This window comes from Canis lupus, chromosome 12, assembly GCF_048164855.1.
Source record: "Canis lupus baileyi chromosome 12, mCanLup2.hap1, whole genome shotgun sequence".
Lineage (NCBI taxonomy): Eukaryota > Metazoa > Chordata > Mammalia > Carnivora > Canidae > Canis > Canis lupus.
Window position 1 is genome coordinate 39,731,128 of NC_132849.1, and position 19,706 is coordinate 39,750,833.

A 19,706-nucleotide genomic window follows, 5' to 3' on the forward strand; every position below is an offset into this window, starting at 1 on the left:
AAATCGTACTGGATATTGGCTTTTGGTGTTTACGATGTCTGCTTTGTATTTTAGATCCCCACTGTTTCATATTAGATTTAAGTTCATGTGAGCAGATTCTCAATATGCTAGGCCCTAAGCAAGATTTTCATCTCCTAGACATTAGATTCCCTGATCATATCTTCCAGTATTTCAAGGAATAGAAGAGTTAAGCATATTTGAGAAGTGCTTTGTTTCTTCTTCTTGGAATTTTGGCAGTTGGCAGTAGTATCAAATTAGCATTTTCATCTTCTTGGGATTTTGGTAACAGTAATTTAAAAATTGTTAGCATCAAAATATAAATGTATACAAAACTATATTTGCCAGTGATCTGTATTACTTAATGGATGTCCTCTTTCTCCCCATCTTTATTGCTGTTGTTTGCATACTTTATGAATTTTCCAATTGGAGAATTTCACTCATGAGGAAAGCCTTATTTTTTCTCTATATCCCTTCTTTATAAAAATGCATACTTGTTCATTGTCTTTATTTGTCAGAGAATTGATCGTAATGGAATTGATTTTTGCATGAGTCGGTACATAACACACTTTAGGGAATTAAAAATTCAAGTTTAATCCCTTAACTTCCATCATCTCCATTTTTTCTTTTCCCTGTTATAATTTAACCACTATACCTTAATTTCAAACGCTTTGTTTAGTAGTGTCTTCTCTGCATTAATGACCTTTTTATCTTTCTATACGAAATTTCGTGAGTTCTTTGTTTTCAACAAATTTTTTCATTAGTTTTCCTGTTTCTGAATTCTTCACATCAGTATATAAATGTGGTAAGTTTGTTTAAGATGTGCTTTAAGATTTTAGCATTAAGGTGTACATCAGAACCTCAGTGTCATATCATGTATTAATGAGTAGAATTCTATTTAAAGTAAACTGTCCTAGACTTAATTCAGGAACATTAAAAGTTCCTTAAAATGTGTGTACAAATTATAGCTATGTGAGACTTCTTAAGAATTGTTGGTATGTCTCTTATGCTACATGAGGCAGACTAGTCAGTGAGAAATAGCCTCGGATTAGAAATTTAGAGGCAAGCTCTTCATCTGATTTATGCCTCAGTACCTTCATCTTTAGGGAGTTATATCTTGATTATCCATATATGTGGAAGAGATTTGTTTAACTCCATCTCTGCACTACTACTTGGCTCGGAAATATATTGTGTGATTTTTCTTTAGAATTATACTATTGTTTATCTTAGGTTTAGTTTTTAAGTTTGTTCATATTTCTCTGAACTTGTACCAAATGTCACTGAAGACTGTAGACCTGGAAGCCTCCTAATTTGCGGGGAAAACAGCTTAGCATTATACACTGGTTGTGGACAAATCTAGAAGTGGCTAATTGATGTGCAATCAAATGAAAGTTGATTACATGCACACACCTATCTGTCTTACATATTTGCAGGAAAGTGTGATGATGTTTATGAACAACTTGGATGCTCTGATAACAGGTTCTTTATAAAATTAAATTTGATGCTGCCACTGCCATATTTTTATGTCACCTACTGATTACTGTCATTTTTCAGATGTGTTCATCTGATTAGGTGCTTTTCTACTGCAGTTGTTTTAAAACATGTTGAAATATAATTTAAAAACCACACAAAATATATCAGTTGATTCCCTAGTTAAATCATCATTTACATTTCTCTCAAAGTATGTTAATCCAGTTTGTTGAACTCAAATGTAAAATATTTTACCTCAATAAGAAAACAAGGTAAGGTAATTGGTGAATGAATGAGTGAGAATCATTGATTTATTTGCTTGATTAAAGTTGCTCTATATTATTTTATTATGAATACATTATTTGAATGCATTTGCAGAGTATGGAATTTAGTGTGAATAAATTCCCAAGTCATAGTGGTTATCTTTATAGTAGTTTTTTTTTTTTTTTAGTAGTAGTCTTAAAGTTTTTGATTCTCAAAATCTTAAAGCATTCTAGCTGGAAGTATAAAGAGATGAAAAGCTTTTTTTTCCTTTTTTTTTGTTTTTAAAGATTTATTTATTTAGAGAGAGAACATGCGTGCGTGAGCATGAGCATGAGAAGGGTGGGAGGGACAGAGGGAGTGGATCTCAAGCAGACTTCCTGCTGAGTGTGGAGCCTGATAAAGGGCTTGATTCCATGACCCTGATGAGATCATCACCGGAGCCGAAATCAAGAGTTGGACACTCAACTGACTGAGCCACCTAGGTGCACAAAGAGCTAAAACACTTTTTAAAAAAGTTCATAAAAGGCCTATTTTGCTTAAGCATTTGTCTTTTATGAGCTTTAAATTAATTAAAGATGTATTAACCTTTTTCTTACTGGTATCTTCGTTTTTTAACATACTGGTAATTCAGAATGCCTTGCACACTCTTGATATTTAAGTGTATGTTATGGAATTAGCTAAATTACAGTAAACCCTTAATTATTTATGCGTAAGAGAAATAAAACGGTTATGGGAAAAAACAGCCATATAGAAAATTTAATTTTCACAACAGATTTACTTTTGTAAATACGTTTATATAAGAAAGATGTAAGATTGTGAAATGTTTGAGGATTGTCAACTAAGTAATGACTGATGATAGTGGTGTGGAAACATAGCAGGAGATCAGAAAAAACTAAACTGAGGACTGAAAGTTTTCTGCTAATGAAGTGTACATATTGTTGAGAGCTGACTATAATGAGATTACCTATGATGAATGAGTTTGATACTTCACAAGGATTATTTAATGTGTTTTCTTTACTTCTCCTTAATTGAAAAATTATGATATTTGGCTCTTAGTAACAGTTTTAAAATATAATTACGAAATAATAAGTTGTGTACCTTTTTCTTTTTCTTTCATTTTCTTTTTCTCTTCTTTTTTTAGGGTATGAGTATTATAGAACAACTAGACCCTGTATCTTTTAGCAATTACTTGAAGAAATACCATAATACTATATGTGGAAGACATCCCATTGGGGTGTTATTAAATGTGAGTATTTTTAGGAAGGCTTGATTTTTAACATTTTAATATTTGATCCCATGATGTTTCAAAATATCTTAATTGTTATCATCTGTGATATTTTATTAATGACTGTTGGTTTTAGGTACATATAGTAAATTTCCTTTCTAGTACCTTTAAGATAATTAAGTTTTTCATTATTTTGCTTACATGGATAAAGTTATTTGTTAATGCAAGATAAGCCAGTACTCTCTTTAAATATAGAAAAATTGTTTAGAATAGAAGCCTAGTTTTTCTCTTGACTCACAGCCAATTCCAATATAGTCTTTACAAAAATAAACAAAAGTAACCTTTGATAATAAGTAACCTTATTAATTTGTTTTATTTAATGTTCTAGACTCTATAAAAATAAATGGAAGATTCTGTTTTTGAACTTCACATATTCATAAAATGTAACACAAGACAGCATGTATACGTTTTTCTCTTACAACAAAATTTCATGTAAATAATAATAAGAGATGGAAGTTTCAAGTAGCTGACTTTTTGAAAGAGATAATAATATTAACTTTTCCTCTAATAAATAAAACACTGTGGCTTTCCTGAAAGAAAATATGAGACTTTTTAAGAAAGTGTATGTATACTCAAGAATCGGAAGAGGAAGCAATAACTATAAACAAAAATAACAAAAAACCACTGGATTTTCTTATAGTTGTGTTTATTGTTTGGAGAGACAGAGAATAATGGAGAAGATGATGTTGGCCTAGAATAGGTAGGGTAGGAACCTACACTACAGTGTAGTTTAGTGTAATTTGAAAGATAGTACATTGTGGGTTTTTAGAAATGGTTTTCTCTTAGTGGTATTGATTGGAAGAAAAGCCTGTTAAGGGCATAAACTAATTATTGAAATTTAAACTAAGCTACACCAATTCCTAAAGTCTGTATTGGCTCAAATAAAATTGTAATAAAATAAATGATGAACCAGCCCCTAATTAAAGTAAAAATCCTGGCTTAATTCTTACATCTGGAAATTAATTTATATATATTTCAAATTTAGTCAAAGTCAGACAAAGAAGAGACAGTATTTCAAAGTGACAGAAGTGGCTGTGATTTGGTTTAGAGTAAGGAAAAAGGTATATTTTTCTTGAAGTGGCCTTATTAAATATAACAAAGGTAGTGTGGAAGATAACTGATATTTATCAAGAAGCTAGACTAGGGGAAATTATTTGAGAGAATGAAATAAGGAATTCTCTTTTTCCTGTTTAATATGATACAATAAGAAATTCAAGAAACAAATTAAGAAAAGAGTAAAAAATCAAGGCTTCAGTTGTAAAGTGGACAAAGTTAAGCTACCAGCACATTCAAAGAGTGTTCACTTTTTATTTAAGGTGTGTCATAACCAATTTTTTTTTCCCCTAGGCTATCACAGAGCTCCAGAAGAATGGAATGAATATGAGCTTTTCCTTTTTGAATTATGCCCAGTCAAGCCAGTGTAGAAACTGGCAAGACAGTTCAGTGAGTTATGCAGCGGGAGCACTCACGGTCCACTGAAGCTCTGAATCCTCAGGGATGCCACCTGCACATACTCATTCTCTGTCCGGGGTCCCAGCCTAGCCCTTACCAAGATACTGGTCCTGGTTTGGGGGGATTCTGAAACCTCAAACTAATAGAACTTTCTTCTCTTCTTTTCTAGTAGGTGTAGTCCTTCCTTAATTTCAATTCATTAAAAAATGCTTTATAGTATAGGGCAGTGGAAGGAAGGCTGGCATCAAAATATTTTGATCAAAAAAGATGGCAATGTGAAGGCCCAGTTGTGGCAGTTTTTGGAAAGTAACTTGTAAAGCATTTACCATATCCTAAATTTGCACTCTTTGCAGACTTGTGCACATATATTCCGCTTTCAGAATAGTTTTGCAAATTGTACACAAACAAACAAAAAAAGGGTGGAAGCTTTTTAATAAAGAAATTGCATTTATAAATGATCTGTATTAGAATATAATAAATCTCCAGTTATAGTCAATTACTACCCGTGTTGTACAACAGATACCTTCTATTTTAGTTGCTAATAAAGGGCTACACAACTCAAAATAGTCTGATTTAAACTTATTGCTCTGTGGTACATATGAAAAATTGTTTTTTTATTAATTCCATCTCAGAATTTTTATGTTAAAAGTGGTAAACTTCAGCTCATGTAAAAATATGTTAGGATGCATTTTGTATTTTACATATTTATGTGATTTTTTTTATCACAGATATTAGAATCATATTTTCAAGTTAGTTTTTAAAATTACATACAGTTTGCTTTTTTTGTGTGTGACATCACCTTGTGTCATTACTATATTGTAATAGAATATAAATTCAAGATTGGTAAAAGTACACAGATGTAGTCCTTCCCTTCAAAGATCGTGTTTGATAGGCAGTAGTCTGCAAATGAGGAAACATTGAATGAAGAGTGTTCTTAGTGATTTTCAAATCATTGCAGACCATACACTACTGCTGTGCTTTTTTAGTGCTTTAAGCAATTTGACTCTCTTACTTGAATTTTTAGCAAGAAATTGTTAACGATAACAAAAACAAAAAACCACTGGATTTTCTTATAGTTTTACAAATTTTTTGTCATTATTTTTGGTGCGGCTCTTCCAACTAAAATAATGGTATGGTGTTGTATTTCTTTTTTTAGCATAGACCATTTCTAGTCACTTCAGGAGAAAAAAAATACTTTGATTAGTTAATTATTGGCCACCATGCATGTACTAGATTATACCTATTTCAACCTAACATGGGTATCTACATTACATTGGAGAGCATTTGTATCTTCAGTGTTACGCCAGAATAGCACAATTTTTAGATGCCTTGCACCAATTTTATTTAAAGATTTGCATTTCTTATTTACTAAGTATCAACTTTCTATACTCAAGAGTTGAGAAAAAATGATGTTATCTTTTGGATTCAAAATTATCCTCTATACATGTATGGAAATTATACTCTTACGTATTAATGATTTATTTCCCATCATTTAGGTATACTTTTGAGTACTATAAATATTTATTCCTTATTTATTATATAGACTATAAAAATTTCAAGATTGACTGCAGAGTGAATTTTTATTATTTTCTGAGTATAAAACTGATACATGATTATTACAGAAAATTTAGAAAGTACTGAAAAGGTTAAAGAAGAGAAAAAATTATCTTCAATTTCACTATCCAGAGATAACACTGTTAATATTTTTTGTATTTCCTCTCAGTCTTTGTCTATGCTATTTATATGTATGAGTGTGTATATGTGTTTGTGTGTGTGCATAACAAAATTGAGATTATACTGACCATATAGTTGTATACCCTACTTTTTATAACTTGACTTCCTAAGTACTTCCCCATGTCTTTGAAAATGTGATTTTTTAAAAATGGCTGCCTGATATTTTATTGTATGAATATATACACCACGATTGAACCAGTTCTCTCTTTGGATATTAGATTGTTTCTAATATTTCACAATTATAAATAATAGTGGGATGGCCATCTTTGTATGTAAAATTTGAACTCTATAATAGACTAGTTCTTTAGAATATATTCATGGGAGTGGGATAATTGGTTTAGATGGTGAGAACTTTTTAGGCACTTTAAAATATGGCCAAATTACCCTTCAGCAAGTTTGTACCAAATTAATAATACATGAATACCCCTCATACTGCCTCTTCCCCAGTTACTGATTATGATTTTTAAAAATTTTTGACAATTTGTTAAGCATATGATTGGTTGTTCTTTTTCATCATTCTAATAAGAGTGGCTTTACCATGAATCAGTTTTTTTTCCTTCTGTGATTTTGTAGTTGATTGATTAATAAAATTCACAAAAGGGTTGCTTAGGTTAAGTGGGCTGTACCCCTGTGAATATGTTTACTGTACATTTAAAACTCTAGAATATTTCAACATCACTCCACCCTTTCCTAGGATATGAACATATCTTTTATACTTAGTCATGAAGTATAAAGAGTTCCAAACTGATAGTTGAGTAGTGAGTTCTAGTTGTCTGTGCCAGTAATTAGTTCTCTTACCATAAATATTTCATGTTGTATTGAGATGGTCTCATCTGTAAAATGTGGAGGTGATATCTTAAGCACATTCTAGTATGTTAAAAACTTACATCATTAAATTAGAAGTTTTATCTTGATTTCAACTCTACATATGTAAAAATGAAAGTCTTTTCTTAACCCAAAAGGGAAATTAATTTGCATTATTTAATGCAGTTAATGTTACCTAAATTGTTGAACTTAAACTTTTCTACTTTAAGTGCCTTGAAAGTGTTTTGTATTTGAAATCTAAAATGTAAAAGAAGTTATTGTGTAGTTCTGTACAGTTTCTGCTATATTGTATACTTTTGAGTTATTTGCAGCAACTTTTTTTTTAACCGTAGATTGCACAGAGCAGTATATTCATGGATTCTTCACTATTCTACTAGTGAATCCTTGAGAAATGTATGTTAAAGATTAGCTCAGTGAGCAGGTAAGTAAATACTTTGTCTTGGGTGGGCAACAAATCATCACACAGAGTAGGATAAAAGACTATCCAGATACTCCAGTGTTCATATTTAGATATTCCATTATGGATGGTAGGTCCTGAGTTCATTACTGATCATTGTTGCAGGTCACAAAGTTTTCTTTGGTAGTAAGTATTGTCCATTGCCCTAGATTAGAGGTTGGCAAATGTTTTGTGTGAAAGACCAGTTCCTAATATTTTGGGTTTTGCAGGCCATAGGGTCTCTGTTCCAACTATTCATCTTTGCCACTGTAGCACAAAAGCAGCCAGAGGCAATGTGTACGTGAGTGGGTGTGGCTGGTTCACTCAAACTTCACAAAGAAAGACTCTTGGATTTGCTTGTGGGTCATAGTTTACTGTCTCCAGTCCTAGATCCTATAGTTTACTTGTAATTCAAATTACTGGCTAGTAATTTAAACTGCAGCAAATGATTCCTAACCCTCTCTTAATTTGATGTAGTCTACTTGGCTGGGTTTGAGTGTTATTTAGAATTATAATGGGAAGTGGAAGTAGGTAAAGGAAACTAGGAAGTCTTAGGAACTAATATTTTAAAGCACTTTGAAGCCCTTTTGTTTGCCGAGGACCACTGAGAGGTTTGCTCTGCTGCCATAAATTAATGAAAAGAATGATGAGTAGAGGTTGTGATTGGTTGTTGGAAATTATAAAGATTATTGTAAGCACTTGGCTACCTAGAAGGTATTAGAGGTTGGATAAGATGAACCTTTGTACCTGAGTATTCTAGGACATACACCAATAATTTAAGAGAGACTGTGAAATGTAGGACTCTATTTTGCCAAGTAAAGACTTTGGAAAAATAACTACCATCTTCTATCACAATCCTTTAGTATTCAGCCCCTCAACTGAAACCCCTAATATTTAGGAAGGGCATAAACTCAGAATAAAAGACGGTTATTTAACTTGAGCAACTTTTTAAGTTGATGGAAAAATTACAACACTGTTCTGTCTTCATTTACTCTGGATCAATGAAAACTTCATTGAAGAGTAGTATTAGTCCATCGACTGGCAGTTGGGAAGTGCTATGGTACAGTTGACTTTTAAGTCCTAATGTGGTTATAGAACTATTATTGATTAGCAAGTGTAATAAGCCACGGGCACTCTGACATTCAGTCTAAAGCTTTTATATTATTGTGTTAAATTGTAAGTGCCACATATTAAGAGGGATGTTATGAACTGTAGTCTTCATAGGGAGGCATCTGGAATGATGGAAGTCCTGAATGCTATGCAGAGTGGGATGCAGTCAAAGAAATTGGTAATACTTATTTTAGAGAAGATAAGTTTAAAGAGAGGGAATTTTTCAAATATTTGAGTGACTCCCATGTATAGGAAGAAATAAGATTGTTCTGTGTTGTTCTAAATGATAAAAGTAAGAAATGGAAGTTTCTGGTTCCACATTTAATGTTCTCTGTGAGAATTTCTAAATGCAAATGAACTCTGTCCTCAAAAAACATTGGAAGTACTCAAAAGCTAGATCAGTGGTTCTCAAAGTAGGATCCTATACTATCAGCATCAGCATCACACGGGTATATTATTGGTGTAGATATAAAATTATGGAATACCAAGCTGAAAAAAAGCTAATGGAATTAGTACAAATAAAATGGAATTTATTTCATGTGTATAAAACTATTAAGGGCAATAATTTTTCAATAGAAATTAATTTTGATCATTTAGCACTCACTTTCAATATAGATTATAAATTGATGATTGTTGCTTGTTAGTGGTGGAACACTGGACCCTCAGAATGATAATATACTTTTGCTTTAATTAAAACATTTAAGTACAAGCTAGAGGTTTCTATTTACTAAAATAAATTTAAGTTGGTTTTCAAATCAATGACTTGACTTTCTTAAACAGGTGCTTCTTGAACATTAAAACAGAGCCATATCCGTAGCAGAAAAAGGGTATTGAGGGAGCTTGCTCTTTTTACACCTGTGAATGTCAGAATACTAGGAAGGGAATCAAGAGGAGCTGGCAAATAAATTCTCTCTGCCTTCTTTCTCTCTTACTCTATAAATACAACTGAGTATCATGTCACCCTATTATCACTGTGCTGTACATTTGGTAAAAGTACCCTTAGGTAGTGCTGCTAACCAGGACTTCTGCCTTTTTAAAGTCACTGTTGTGGATGGAACTTGTTTGCCTATCATGAGTTTATTGATACATGCTGCTTGTTGGGATACTATGTCAGTAATTTTAGAGTTTTAGATTTGTCATTTATTTCAAGGTTCTCTAGGGATTTCAGAGTGGTTTGTGCCCAAGATGTATCACATTAATTGTGTATGTGTGTATGTGTTTAATTCTAATGTAATGTTTTGGCCTTCACCCTATAAAATAATAGAAAAAACTTTAAAAGCCAGTTCTTCTGATTTTGAAAGCCATAATATAATACAGTTGATTTTTCATTATAAATTGTAAGTTATGTTTAAATGCATATTTCATACTGTATGGTGAGGTTGTAACTTTACTAGCTGTAGTCCTTTTTCTTTCCTGTCATTGTAATAATGAAACCAAAGAGCGTATAAATACCATTATTAAGCTTTTAAAGTCCAGGTGTATTCAGCATTGAGCAAGACCTGAATTCTGATCTTTAAATCTGCCAGTGCAACTTGTAGAAAATATTTTTATTTTTCTGACCACAATATTCTCTGAATTATTTACTAAATGTGATGTTATATATAAAAGTATAAAGTATAAAACATGATGAAAGTAAAAAGTATAAAACATGATGAAAACTAAAAAAAATGAGAATGATATACAAATGACATACCAATGATAGAGTTTGGTGAGATTTTAAAATAAGTACTTAGACTGTTGAACAAGATTTAATAAATGTATTTTTAGCTTAAACATTTTATAAATGGAAATTTTTTCCTGAAGTTTTCTTTCCGTTTAAAATTTATTGATTTGAATCTAACAAAAGAGACATTCAGTTTTGTATTTGTTCAATTTTGATGAATTTTAAAGCAAGGAGAACCAAAGGCAATCTTTAAATGAAGTGTCTTCTGAAAGACAGGAAAGCATAAACCTTTTAATTGGAAGCACTTTTTTAAATTGACTTTTTCCATTTTCAGTTTTAATTGTGAAAACCAGCTTCTTTACTAATTTTAAAAGATGGTAGAATTTAATATTCGCAGGCTCTTTGTAGTGCAAAATGAAATGAATGGTATGTAAGTGATCTGGTGAATTTGAAACCACTGGCCCACGGTTCTTAGCTCATATTTTGCAATATCTTTTGGTGTTTATTGGCATTTGGTATAAAGTTTTAAAGACAATTAATTAGAATCTGCGTTAGCTGTTTGCCTAATGACATGTTCAGCCAACTCTCAAGTAGAAAGATACTGTGGACTCATTTTCACTGGAATTCATTTTCAGCTTTGCTGGTGAGTTGCCACTGATTTCCTGAAACAAGTCATTGCTCTTTCTTAGAGCAGAGTTTCTTTCTTTTTTTTTTTTTTTTTTTTAGTTTCTTTCTTTATTGACGTGAGTTAGAATTGAATAATATAACTACTTTCCACCTTTGATTTTTTTATGACAATAATAAGATACCTTGTTTAATATATTGTACTTTTCATTTTTAAAAGTTACACAACCTTTTCTTTCCTCTTAATCTCAATAAGTATGCCCGACATTTTTGCCTTATTTTTATTGATAGAGAACCTGAGGCAGGCCTATACAAATAATATGACTTAGGTAAGTTTGCATGGCTAGTTAGTATCAGAGCGAGGACAAGAATTCAGCTCCTCTAATTTTCAGTCTGTATGTTACAAATGCTATACCATATTATTTATTACTCTATGTTTTGTTTTTGGTGCTGGCTCTTTGAGGTATGTTGAATTCAAATAGTGATGGGATTTTGCAACTTTAATAAAAATGGGAACCATTCATGTACATGTCTACTTTGATTAATTTAGGTAGAAATAGACTTCTTTTGATGGATTAAAGTACTCCATATTTTTAATAATTCTGAAGACTTCTATTTTCTTTTCTTGGAAGGCCTAAAAATTCTATTCTGTTGCTTATATCATCAAAATGCACTGCCGTTGTGTAAAGGGACACTGACAAAAATGAAACTGAAGTTATTTGGTATGGGAGTTACTGATGTTGAGACTTTGCAGCAGACACTTGGCTCTCACCCTTCCAGTCCATGCATAAAGTGTTCTGCAAACACCTGTGACTGTTCCATGGATTTTTTTCTCACCTGTACACAGGGAAGATTGGAAGTGCTAGGAAGATAATGCCCAGGGAGCACCCCTCAGCTAGTGATGGATGGGAATTGGAAGATAATTGTTCTAGCTTCCTTGCCCTTCTGGTGACACTCTGAGGCATGTTTCACATTGTCTCCTGGAGTTTCCAGTGGGACAAGACTTCATTGCCCAAAGCAGGAAACTTAAATATGTACTCTTTATTTTCTTCCCCCTCTTCACTGTCTCACTTCCATTCCTTTATCAGTGTTCCCTGGGATTAACTCCTAAATGAGCTTCTTGTCTTAAAATCCTGGTCTTCAGAGTCTCTTTCTGGGACCACCTAAAATACTTTTGACTTCGGAAATAAGTCATTACTAGTACTCATGCTAGATATGAAAGATTTCTTTTAAAAAGACAATTATTGGGGTGTCTGGGTGGCTCATTCAGTTAAGCACCTGCCTTTGGCTTAGATCATGATCCCAGGATCCCAGGATCGAGCACCACATTGGGCTCCTGCTCAGTGGAAATTCTGCTTTTCCCTTACCCTCTGCCTCTGTACTCTCTCTCAAATAAAGAAAATTTTAGAAAAAAATTATTATTTTGAACAAGATCTAAAACAAGTATTGTAGTATTCTATTTTAGCTTGTCTCATAATTGCATCCATGTTCAATTTAATTTCCTTAGCTTCATTTCATAGCAAAGGAAAGATTCACAGTAAAAAAACTTAGGTAAAAATACAAGCTAAATATTTTAGGTGGAAATTGTACTACCAGATCTATTTGTTCTTTTCTTTTAAAAAAGTAATATAGGTCCATTATCTAAATAACCTAAGAAAGACACAATGGGTTATCTTTTTTGGTAGAAATTAAATGGAATTTGGTTCAACCAAAATTATGGATTATTAACTGCTTGGATCCTACTTTCTCATTTCTTACCAAGACCTGCTTATTCATAATCAGGGACCAGAATTAGCCTTGACTAACACTGATTGTAAGGATAAATTTAGTTCCTGGGTAATTTCCCCAAAGATTTTTCTATGATTCTTATTTAAACTTTTGGGACACTTGGCTGGAGCAGCTGGTAGAGCATGTGACTCTTGATCTCGGGGGTGTGAGTTCAAGCGCCATGTTGGGCATTGAGCTTTACTTAATTAAAAAATAAATAATTTTTTGTGATTTTTATTAAGGATTCAGGAATATGGAGTTTATAATTTGAATAAACTCTATGTTAAATTGCATTATAAGTTTATCTTTTATACTTCTTTGATATCTTTTTTGAATTAAGAATACTGGGTTTTGTATGTTTAAAAAACAGTGGGAGAAACATCCGTTTTAGGCACATGTTAATTATCAATCTTCTTTCTTTTCTCACATAAAAACTGTGATTTTTGTGTCTGAAATATACGCTCTATTGATCTGGTTTGTGAAATGGAACAGAAATGAATTTAAGCAGGTTTGTAGTTCTGTTTATAGGGCCATTCTAAGATTATTATTATGGCACAAATATTTTCCCATCAGAGAAATAGAATATTTGAGGAATATATTTTAATTAGTTATCCTGATTATAAAATAACATCTTAAAACATCTCTGTATTTTTTAAGTAGAAATACCAGAGTGTATATATAGTATTTTCCCACAGTGCAATTTGCCTTGTGGTGCCTTCAGATTCTATGTTTTTGAGTACATGACAGGACATTTCTTGACCTTTTGGGGTTGTATTTGTCTACTGGACATGGTCAGAAATCAACTGGGTGATTAGACTGGATAATATGGTTTAGGGGAAAAATGTTAGTTATAAAAGAATAAGTCTGCCTTTCTCCTGGGATACATTAAACTGCTCTAACGTAGAAACTCTCCAAAATCTCCATAGTGGCATATTGGAATAAGCTTAGAGTCTGTCAAAGTAACTATTCGTTTATAAATATAAATTTTTTTACTTCAAAAAATTACTCTTGTTACTTTTTAGGTGTGCTACATCTAAATAACTCCTTTTTTTTTTTTTTTCTTTTTACCAAATCTACACAAGGCTTTTGGCATTTCAAGTATCTCGAAATGATAGGTTGAGGTCTGGTGTAAGAAAGAAGCAAAGGTGATTTTTTTCCAGTGCATAAGAAAGCTGGCCCATTTCCTGAAAGCTAAATGTTGAAGTGATTAAAAATGGGGAATATCTTTTTATAAAGTCTTTCCTGGAAGCTGACTAATTGTGTTAAATGTGAACAATCTCATGATAACTTGATATAAATAAAACAAGCATCAAAAATTGTCTCTTTGAAAAGTTTACATATTTTCCATCACCAATAGGGCACTTATGCTATACTTTTGTATTAAGTATTTAAATAGAACCTGGCCTTTTTAAGGTTTAAAAAGTGCTCCCCTCCTTCCATTAATGTGAAGTACTTGTTTTTGAGAATGTTGTATTTCTGGATGTTTGTTAATTTGATGAATCTTGCAGGGTAAGTCTTTTCCTAAAAGTTCTGCTTGGTACAGTTGTCAGAGAAAATTAACTTGGATAAAACAATGGTGCAGTTTGAACAGTTAAAATTTTTAAAATTTCTATTTAAAATAAGATCTCCATGATTCCATTTAAAATATGATTTCCATGATTGCGATTGATAATTTTGTAATCTTTGTTCTCAGAATTGTTTGTGTATTGGGAAAATATTGTACGTTATAGTACCTGCTTTGCATTTTTTTTCTGTTTTAAAAATCCTCACATTTATTATCTCTTAACAAAAGTAATTTTTAAATAAATGTTTACATTTTGAATGGGAAAATTTAAACCAATTATCAGTACTAAAACAGGTTGAAACTTAGGTCTGGCATTTTGGTTGGAGTTTGGATTGTGTATCTAAAGGATATCAGTTTCTACTCAAGATTTACAATAGAGTTAACATTGGATTCAAAATTACTTGATTGTAAACAAAACAAAACAAAATTACTTGATTGTAATTTATATTTTAAGTGTAATGTAGAGATTTTGCATTAACAGATATTTTTTAAATTGCCATATTCAGATGTGATTATTTTTTAAATGGAGGTTTAAATAATTTTTTAATAATAGAAACATAGGTAAATATGTTGTATTTAAATCGTTACTAGTTTATTACTTGAAAGGAACTTCAGTTCTGTGCGGGAAATTTTACCTCTATAGTTGTAGAGATGTCTGTCCATCATAGCTTCAGATTTTCTCTAAGATAAAGAGAGGAGAAATACTGTCCATCATTTCTTCAGATATCTCATATGATTAAAGTTACTGTTACTATAAAATGGCTTAGAATGATATTTTTTAGCAGAAACTTTTTAGTAATTTCAATGCTACATGGTAATGAGCAGCTTTCTGGTTAGAATCCTTAGGTTTTCTTGCTAGTTTCTCCCTTGTATACCCCACACCCTCTGCCTTTTTAATGTCTACATTGTTGGCATCTTCTCTACAATTTTAGGAAAACTAGATACTTGAAAAAGGAGTTCTTTTCACTGAGTTTTAGTTTTTCTGTCCAAGATGAGCAGTAGTGTGATTAAGGAGATATACTTTACCTCCTTCTTTTATAACAGAGCTTATAGCATTTAATATTCTTTTTTTTTAAGGATTTTATTTATTTACTCATGAGAGACAGAGACAGAAAGAGGGAGAGAGAGAGAGAGAGGAGAGAGAGACAGGCGCAGAGACACAGGCAGAGGGAGAAGCAGGCGAGAGAGAGAGAGAGAGAGAGAGAGAGAGGCGCGCAGGGACACAGGCAGAGGGAGAAGCAGGCTCCATGCAGGGAGCCCGATGTGGGACTTGATCCCGGGTCTCCAGGATCACACCCTGGGGTGAATGCAGTGCTAAACCACTGAGCCACCTGGGCTGCCCAGCAATTAATATTCTTAAAGAATAAACCTTTACCAAGTTTTGTACTCATTTGCAGATCAGCCTAGGAACACCCTTAAGAAAGTAACAGATGGATTGTATAGTAAAATAGAGATAGTGGGATTTTTGATCATGAGGATTTTGTAAAGTTCAGTGAAGAAAACTGTTCTTTCAAATGAAGATAATGGGGGTTATAAATGAAAATATGGGATAGAAAACACGAATAGTTAAAACTATTTTTAAAAATCTAAACTCTATTGAAAACAAATAGGTTATTCCTAAGAAAAAGATACTGTATGTTTTAATTATCTTCTATCTATGTGGGCACTAGAGCAGTAAAAACTAAGATTGATTTGTTTCTCTTCCCCTTTTTAGTTAATTAGCATTAGTGTTACTGGCTTAATTCTGTAATGATTGTTATTTTCTAACATTTAAAAAGATATTTCCTCTAAGATAAAGATAGGAAAAATACTGATCTGTGTCCATCCTCCCTTTCCCTTGTTGTAGTTTTTTCTTTGTATATTGGAAACAACAACAAAAATAACAAAAGCCTGTTTTTAAAGTTTCGAAAAGACTGCTTTTACCTGAGAGAAATCTTTTCAACGTAGCTCTAAACCTGTAGCTTCTTGTAGTGGGTAATTTGTTCATTTTCTGATATCGTTAGCCATAATATTTTTTAATGGAAACTAGAACTCGAGATAGAATACCCTCACAGCAGAGCTATATTTGCTTGGGCACATGATGTTGGGCACATTCTCCCTTTGTAGTGGTGTTCTCCAATGCTTGATTTCCCCTGTCCCCCCAGCAACAGCTCTCCCCTTTTCTCCCTCTCACTCTTTCCTATTCTTTTTCCCCCTCCTCTTGGAGAATAAGACCCTTTAAGTATGTAATTACTGTATTTCATATTCTTAATTAGCACTTATAAATTTAGCACCATCTCCTAACAGAGCAGTCGTATCATCAACCATACTACTTTAGTTCATTGTTCTTCTAAACATCGGTGTCAATTTACATATCAGGGTAAAGTGTATCAGAGATATGACCATTTATAAAGGTACTGGCTTTCATTGCTTATGGTAAATAAATGTTTTAATCTTTTGCCAAATGGAAAAAAATATTTCAAAGGAAAGCAAAAGCCATTTTATGCAAATGTTTGTAAACATGTATGTAAATATGTTGTTTTTCTTTCCCTCCAAAAATATTTTAATAAAAATGGATTTTTAGTTTCTTCTTGAATGGGGTTCCTTTGTGTATAGCAGGGCAAATTGTGGAAGCCTAAACCAACATTGCAGTCTTGAGTTTTTTTAAATCACATCACATCAGAAGGGATACAGCTTTTCCTACTTTGTCGTTTTTCACACAATGTTTTCCCCTTTAAGAAAGAATGTTGATTTTTTTAATTGAGGTAAAACTGACATATAACATTAATTTTAGGTGTACAATATAATTAAATATTTGTATATATTGTGAAATGGTCACCACAGTAAATCTAGTTAATATCTGTTACCATATGTAGTTACAAATTTTTGTGTGTAATGAGAAACTTAAGATTTACTTTTTAGCAACTTTCAGATATGCAGTACAGTATCATTAACTATAGTCACCATGCTGTACATTACATCACCATGACTTATTTCATTCCTGAAAGTTTGTACCTTTTCACTGCTGTCACCCATTTGCCCAACCACTGCCATGACCTCTGGCAACCATCAATCTATTCTCTGTATCTATGAGCTGATTATTATTTTAGGTTCTACATATATAAGTAAGATCATATGGTATTTGTCTTTCTCCGTCTGACTTATTTCACTTAGCATAATGCCCTCCGTTCATATTATCACAAATGGCAGGATTTCATGTTCTTTTTTATGGCTGAATAATATTCCTGTGTGTGTGTGTGTGTGTGTGTGTACATGCACAGACACCATATTTTCTTTATTCATTCATCTGTTGAACACTCAGGTGGTTTCCATGTCTTGGCAATTGTAAATAGGGGTGTAAGGAACATGAGGGTGTATATATCTTTTTAAGTTAGTGTTTTCATTTTCTTTTATTTATTTATTTATTTATTTATTTATTTATTTATTTATTTATTTATTTATGATAGAGAGAGAGAGAGAGGCAGAGACACAGGCAGAGGAAGAAGCAGGCTCCATGCACCGGGAGCCCGACGTGGGATTTGATCCCGGGTCTCCAGGATCGCGCCCCGGGCCAAAGGCAGGCGCTAAACCACTGCGCCACCCAGGGATCCCAGTGTTTTCATTTTCGTCAGATAAATACCCAAAAGTGGAATTGCTGGATTGTATGGTACCTCTGTTTTTAGTTTCTTGAGGAATGCGTATACTGTTTTCATAGTGGCTTGGCTGTACCACTTTAAGTTCCCACCAGTAGTGCACAAGGGTTCCCTTTTCTCAACATTCTTGCCAGCACTTGTTATTTCTTGTCTTTTTATGAATAACTGTTCTAATAGGTGGGAGTTGATACCTCATTTAATTTGCACATTCTTGATGATTAGTGATGGTTGTGATCCATATGTCTTTGGAAAGATGTCTGTATAGATCTTCTGCCCATTTTTAAATCGGGTTGTTTGTTCTTTCCTATTGAGTCATTTGAGTTCTTTATGTATTTTGGATATTAATCCCCTATCAGATACATGATTTACAGTATTTTCTTCCATCCAGTAGGTTTTCTTTTCATTTTGTTGATGATTTCCATTGCTGTGCTGAAGCTTTTTAGTATGATATAGTCGTAATTGTTTACTTTTGCTTTTGTTGCCTTTGCTTTTGGAATCATATCTTTATAAAAGTTGCTGTGTTAAAATGCGTAACCACTTGTTTTCTTCTAGAAGTTTTATGGTTTCAGGTCTTACATTCAAGTTTTTAATCCATTTAGAGTTAATTTTGTGTGTGATGTAAGATAGTGATTGCTTTCATCTCTTTTTTTTTTTTTTTAAGATTTTATTTATTTATTCATGAGAGACAGAGAGAGAGAGAAAGAGACACAGGCAGAGGGAGAAGCAGGCTCCGTGCGGGAAGGCAGACGTGGGACTCGATCCCGGGTCTCCAGGATCAGCTAAACTGCTGAGCCACCCGGGCTGCCCCCTTTGTTGGTTTTTATGCATTAGGTAAAACAACTACCTCTCCTAGTCTTGAAGAAATAGGCTTGTTCAGGGGAAAGAGCCTGGCTGTTTAGCCCTGCTCTAGCTCTTGGTTGTCTAACCTTTGTGGTTGTCCACATAGCCTATTTTATTTTTATTAGCCTCTAGTTGTTGAGGGTATGCAGAGACCTGTCAGTGTTCCAAGGGGGAGTCTTTCGGTCAGCACATAGATTCAGGCTGATTGGTCACCAGAATCTCATTCAGCAGCTTGTCAAGTATACAAATGCATACAGTTCTGTTAGACCACAAGAATAAGCCCCACTGGCCACCAGAGCCAGCTGATCTGGAGGTTACAGTCACAAAAATTGTATAAGCTGATTGTATAAGCTCCTTTCTGGGAGATACTGGTGAGCTGTATGTAGCAAGGCAGACAGATAGTGTAAAGATAGAGTCTCCTGGCCTGTCTTCCTCAAGAGTGGTTTTGTGGGCCTCTAGATGTGTGCCAAACCTGAAGCCTGCTCCAGCACAAGCAAATACACTTCTTCTCAGAAAGACTGGGGATGTGTCTGCTGTCTTTGCAGTACTCTGGGGCTGGTAGTCTGCCAGGAACTGTCTTTCTGACTTTAACAGTCCTATGGGACCCAGGAATACAAGTCCCCCTCTCCACCAGAGCCAGATGATCAAGGGGCATTCCGTAATGGTAGATGCAAAAACTCGGACACCAGATGTGTATAAAAGCTTCCCTCTGGGATTTACTGGTGTTCCAGAGCTCTGCAGAAGGAGAGTGTGAAGATGGTGCCCATCGAGGAAAAAAAAAAAAAAAAAAAGATGGTGCCACCAGCTTTTGTAAGGCAGAGGGGGAGTGCATAGATGGTATCTGCCATCTCAGTTCAAGAGAGTATCTCAGCATGCCCCTACTCTCTGGCTGATGCTTTAAGATTAGCAAGTGGATCACTTACATATAAATTCTGAACATTTATCAAACAGCTGCCTTTGCCCTCAGTCTTGGGATGAGTGACCCATGTGTGAGTCCTTTAAGAGCTGCTTCTCAATTCACTGCATCTCTGTGGTTCTCATGG

At 33.4% G+C, this 19,706-nt stretch overlaps 1 protein-coding gene across 2 annotated transcripts in view; it reads left to right on the forward strand.

Annotated features, from left to right (window-relative positions):
• MEMO1 (mediator of cell motility 1) overlaps positions 1-5,032 on the forward strand; it is a 122,079-nt gene extending 117,047 nt beyond the window's left edge. For both annotated transcript variants that reach the window (XM_072770609.1, XM_072770610.1), the window contains exons 9-10: positions 2,873-2,977; positions 4,364-5,032. In XM_072770609.1, the coding sequence (XP_072626710.1) occupies positions 2,873-2,977; positions 4,364-4,495 (237 nt within the window). In that variant the 3' untranslated portion in view covers positions 4,496-5,032. The remainder of the gene's footprint in view (positions 1-2,872; positions 2,978-4,363) is intronic.
• The last annotated feature ends 14,674 nt before the right edge of the window (positions 5,033-19,706 follow it).